Source organism: Notothenia coriiceps, unplaced genomic scaffold (genome assembly GCF_000735185.1).
Source record: "Notothenia coriiceps isolate Sejong01 unplaced genomic scaffold, NC01 NC01_scaffold00037246, whole genome shotgun sequence".
Taxonomy (NCBI): domain Eukaryota; kingdom Metazoa; phylum Chordata; class Actinopteri; order Perciformes; family Nototheniidae; genus Notothenia; species Notothenia coriiceps.
The window spans coordinates 26,792,561-26,797,560 of NW_011369947.1; the positions used below are offsets into that span (position 1 = coordinate 26,792,561).

General features: G+C 43.1%; 1 protein-coding gene across 1 annotated transcript in view; it reads left to right on the forward strand.

Moving 5' to 3' along the window:
* Nucleotides 1–5,000, forward strand: part of pno1 (partner of NOB1 homolog) — a 26,431-nt gene that overhangs the window by 13,887 nt on the left and 7,544 nt on the right. Inside the window, exons 9-14 of the mRNA XM_010795753.1 lie at nt 598–773; nt 1,622–1,843; nt 2,755–2,957; nt 3,388–3,510; nt 4,289–4,426; nt 4,617–4,851. Of these exons, the coding sequence (XP_010794055.1) occupies nt 598–773; nt 1,622–1,843; nt 2,755–2,957; nt 3,388–3,510; nt 4,289–4,426; nt 4,617–4,851 (1,097 nt within the window). The remainder of the gene's footprint in view (nt 1–597; nt 774–1,621; nt 1,844–2,754; nt 2,958–3,387; nt 3,511–4,288; nt 4,427–4,616; nt 4,852–5,000) is intronic.

A 5,000-nucleotide genomic window follows, 5' to 3' on the forward strand; every position in this document is an offset into this window, starting at 1 on the left:
TACAGCGCCACGGCTTCCACAGATTAAATTTTTTTATGTATTTATTGTCAAAGCATTTAATATATTCATTGCTATCGGGATGTTAAGAGCATTCCATGGAATATAACAAAAAGTGTTTCTGAAGTGAATTACCTACCCCACCTTTAAGTTACTCTTAACCTTTTGTAGCACACAGTTATAGAAATAGTTATACTGTAAAATGAATACATTTAGAAAGCACTCAATAAGTAGTTTGTTGCCAGCTTCTTAGTCTTTGTGTTTTGGAGCAAAACCTCCCCTTACGCTCTCCACAGTGTTTCACAGCGGTTTAATCACCATTAATACGTGTTGTAACAGTTATACAAAACATTATGGCTCTTAATTTTGACATATACATTTAATTAAGTACAGGAATGATAACTATAAAAAGAGTTTTAATCATCAAAAGTATACTGAAACCTTTACTGTAATACACAGCAGGTAATACTGTTACTGTAAAATGATATTTGTCAGGTCCGTATTAATGCAAATGATCTCACAAATAGATGCAAATACTCCCTGGGCCCTTTTGTCTGATGTGTGCATATACTACAGTGTTTGTTCCTGACATTTCCCCAGGGGATGTGTTGCAGTATGAGGAGGGACAGTCTCCTCTGTACAGCCTGGAGCAGGCGGCTGTCCTCCATGCATCAGCCATCAGACTCAGCTCCAGAGAGGCCCGACTCCACTTCCTGCTGGGCCTCTCTCTGGAGGAGCAGCACTACGCCACCGAGATGTACGGCCTCCGCAGGAAGGTAGTTCCAGGCAAAAATAAGTGATGAAATGTGAGCTTTTAATAACTAGATGTACCAACACAAGAGGACATTTTGTAAATTACAGTTCTCCCTTAGCACTGACACTGTTACACACATTCACACAGGGCATTTGCTCAAGAACAAGTTTCCCCTAAAGGTGGCCTTCAAGCACCCTGACAGAAATATTTGTTATGTACTATGCTCAAGGGCATTCCCACATTTTTCCAGTCACTCTTTGTGTACCACCATGAAATGTCCGTAAAAAATCCATTAAAATATAAATATTTATAAGTGTGACGCATGTGGAGCTTAAAGGTAGGATAGGTAGGAATGGAGAAACCAGCTCGAGTGCGCTAGAATTTGAAAGAAGTACACAACCGGAAAAAAATCTGCCCCTTCCTTCAGACTTCCTTACAGAGCCCCTCCTCCAAAACACACGAACGCGCACATGACCAATGAGGGCACGAGATAAGTTTGTGCACAGATGGAAGGCTGACAGGCAGGTAGGCCATCCAGTTATTTTAGCCGGGCCGGCTCAGATGATTGGTCGTGCTTTTTACAGCGCCACGGCTTCCACAGATGAATTTTTTGTATGTATTTGTTGTCAATTTAAAATATTCATTGCTATCGGGATGTTAAGAGCATTCCATGGAATATAACAAAAAGTGTTTCTGAAGTTAATTACCTACCCCACCTTTAAGGAATTTATAAAGTATGAAAAAGTTTTAAAGAAATACCTGAGTGGTTTATTTTTGAAAGTTTATAACGAATCATATTATAGGTGAAAATGCTTCTCCTATTTGAGAACATCCAAAACCAGCCCACCTCTCACCTTTGAATCCATCCAGGCTGACAGAGGCAGAGACGAACTGAGCGATGCCAAGTCGACGGCCCGTCAGGACGACATCCTGGCGGTGTGTAAGCTCCATGGATTCCTCGGCAGGCCCACGGTGGAGAACCAGCTGCAGGCCCTGGATAAAGAGTATCAGCAGCTCAGAGACCAGGGCCAGTCTGGCAGAGCAGACTACGTTCAGACGCTCTATATCTGGCTCTCTAAGAAATCTGGCAAGGTAACTGTGTCATAAGCAGTTTACTTCACTTGCTGTATGACTTACAACATGACTGACTTGATAGGATGAGCAGCCATCTTAACCTTTTTATTATTTGCTTATCCTGTTGAGGTTCTAAGGTAGAATTACAGTCGCTGTTTACCGAGTAATGCAGTAATAGTAATCTACTTCTCTGACATCATGGTATACCAGCCAATACTAATTAGTCACTTTCAGAATCAGAATCAGAATACCTTTCCCACAGAGGGGACATTTACATTGTTACAGCAGAAAAGAGACAAAGACAGCTTAATGTATTGTTCCCTAAGAAGCATGCATAAAAAAGTATTAAAGATAACAAATTATAATAAAAAAAGTTACACGATTTACAAAATACAAATTTGTATCATCTTACTTTTCTTTTCTTTTTTAAAGCGTATGATGGGATTTCCTTTTGGTAGATTAAGGAAAGCCTCCTCTTTCATTATTACAGACCAGAAGCAAGCAATAAGGAATTGATACTGGCGTTATGCATTTGTATGTATGTTTTGTAGTGATACTGAAATAACACATACTTATTCATCTATAAATCTGGTTAGTAAAGGCACCCAGATGAAGTTATCTATATATTCTTTGCCGAATGATTGAAAGGGCTGTAAGAAAATGTATAAAGAAAGCGTAATTAGACAGTATGAAGTTGACTTTTGATAGTGTTCTGGTTTTATGTTTCAGTATTTGTAAGCAACTGTGACTGAAAGAATATTTTTTTTAAGAAGGGGCAGGTAAAATAAGATGTTCTTCTCCCTGCTCCTTTCCACCATGCGCTATAAAAAAAACACAACCAGTATAAGTGTACATGTTTTGTTTTAAAATAACCGCCATGTGTGGAATAAACAAATAAATAAATAATTCTCTCTCCCCTCTTGTTGCAGGACAGCAGTGCAGCGGTGCGGGATGAAGGGAGTGGTCTGCACCGCGCCCTGATGAAGTACCTGGACGCCTGGTCTCTGAGTCCTGACAGCTGGGAGTTCAGCCTCCACACAGGGAGGCTGCTGCTGCTGCAGGGGAGGGGGGGCGAGGCCCTGCAGCACCTCCAGAGCGGCCTGGCCCTGCGCCCGCTGCACCCTGCTCTCAGGTCAGGTCATACAGGAAGCACAACATCGTATTTACCTGACATGTTTATTCAAAGCTACTTACATAAACATCAATACCGTTGACGGTGATAAGAGTAACAAAGATTAAGTGATCATCATTCATGTATTTCAACTCCTAAAAGCAACCCTTTGTTCAAACTGGAGCTTGGGTATTGACTTGTTGCTTTAGCTGGAATTAAGTATAAAGAGGTGAATGCATGCAGATCCTTTCCTTTCACTGTTACACAAGAGCAGCTTTGACTAACCTGTCAACCTGCTTTACAAACGATCACACAGATGATTGAGTAAGAAAAACAGAAGTAGTGTAGTCACACGTGTGAGACGAGGCCCAACAGTTCAACAGGGTCCTGCCTAATGTTCAACAGTTACTTTTATTTTCAACATTTGTTTTGTGTTGCCTTCTTTTCTCAGATTCTTCACCGGGCTGGCTCTGCTGCACCAGGAGCAGAAAGCCTCTGAGGACACAGAGAAGGAGGCTGCTCTGCTCTTACACCAGGGACTGGAGCACTTTGTCCGACAGCGCTGCAGCAAGAGGTTTGCATTATTTTGTGTGTGGTTTGGAGGGAGATAGTGTGAGGGCAGGACGGTTATAGCAATGTGAACAAGGATGCTGGACATCATCATAATAACCCCACTAGTTACTGGAACCAGAAAGTCATACCTGTAAGGGAAACTTCTGCAGCAATGGAGAGTTAGGACTCAGAGAGACACGAGGAGAGTTGGAGCTTTGATGTCAAACACGGATCTTTAATACAAGTATCGGCCGGAGAAATTCACATCACAAGTCACACATCAAGGTTCTGACTGCACGGGTGGGTTGCCATGTCAAATCTGATCAGCCTCGCATCTTGGTAGACCCTTTAACTTAGAGAGTCAACCCACATATTGGGGGAAGGTACGCGAACACCTGGGAACAATGGAGATGTCTCTGACATCCGTGGTGCTTAGAAGCCCGCGTTCTCACAGTCGTAAAACCCCCCCCCTGTGTCCGCCAGGTCAGGCCATAAAACCTGGTAGTATCCATTATCACATTCCTTACGGGAGATTAGAAGCAGGGATGGTCGTAAATGTCAACACACAGAATAGGTTAAATATTTAGAAGTAAAGACAGAATTATTCCCTAACAACACCTGTGCAAAACACAATTAAATGTTATGTGTAGAAAGTTTGGGTGGCTATTTAGTATTTTGAAAATGTGCCGGTTAATTTGGATAAACCACCAAGTATCTTCTGCTGTTGTATTTTATTTTATGTTGTAAGGTTGTCTTGGTCATCATGGTTGTGTTTTTAATGCCTAATGTTCTGTCTACAGCAGGGTGGAGCAGGACCCATCGGACCCTCTCTCCAGCCGCAGCACTCAGTTCCTGCGAGGCCTTCTCACTCTGGGTCAGCTGCAGCAGAAACACACTCTGTCTTTGCAGGCCATGAGCGCGGAGCAGGTCTATCACATGTATGTTACAGATCAGAAGTTTCCTAAAGTAAAACATTGCCCAATACTGGCTTTTTACCCAGTGTTAGTGGTGGATCTCAGCTCATATTAGAACATGTGATTCAAGGGAAAACTCCCATCGTTTACATCTGGTTAAAACGTGTTCAAGCACTGAATGAAATCCCTGTCTCTGTGCTGGAATGCCTCTCAGTGTAGCAGTGCTGTCTGCCCAGAGTGTGAGTCAGTGTGTGTGTCGTGGCGAGGCGGTGGTGCAGCTGGAGTGGGTGCTGCTGGATGCTCACTTCGCCCTGCTGCAGAGGCTGATCCAGGATCAGGCTGGCATGGAGAAGCAGTCCCTGGTGGCCAAGAGATGCCAGGCTCTCACTGCGCTCATACGCCTCGCCTCCATTGCCCCCTGTCAGGAGCTGCTGGACATGCAGGAGAGGGTAAGCTAGGCGAGGAAACGTATTTTATTCGTCTGTTTTAGTTTGTGAAGTCGACACATCCTCAGAAATCTGTCAGTGTTTTGAGTTGCGATGCATTCATTCACTATATGAAGTGTTGGTCCACTGCCTTTGACTATAACAACTGTTGT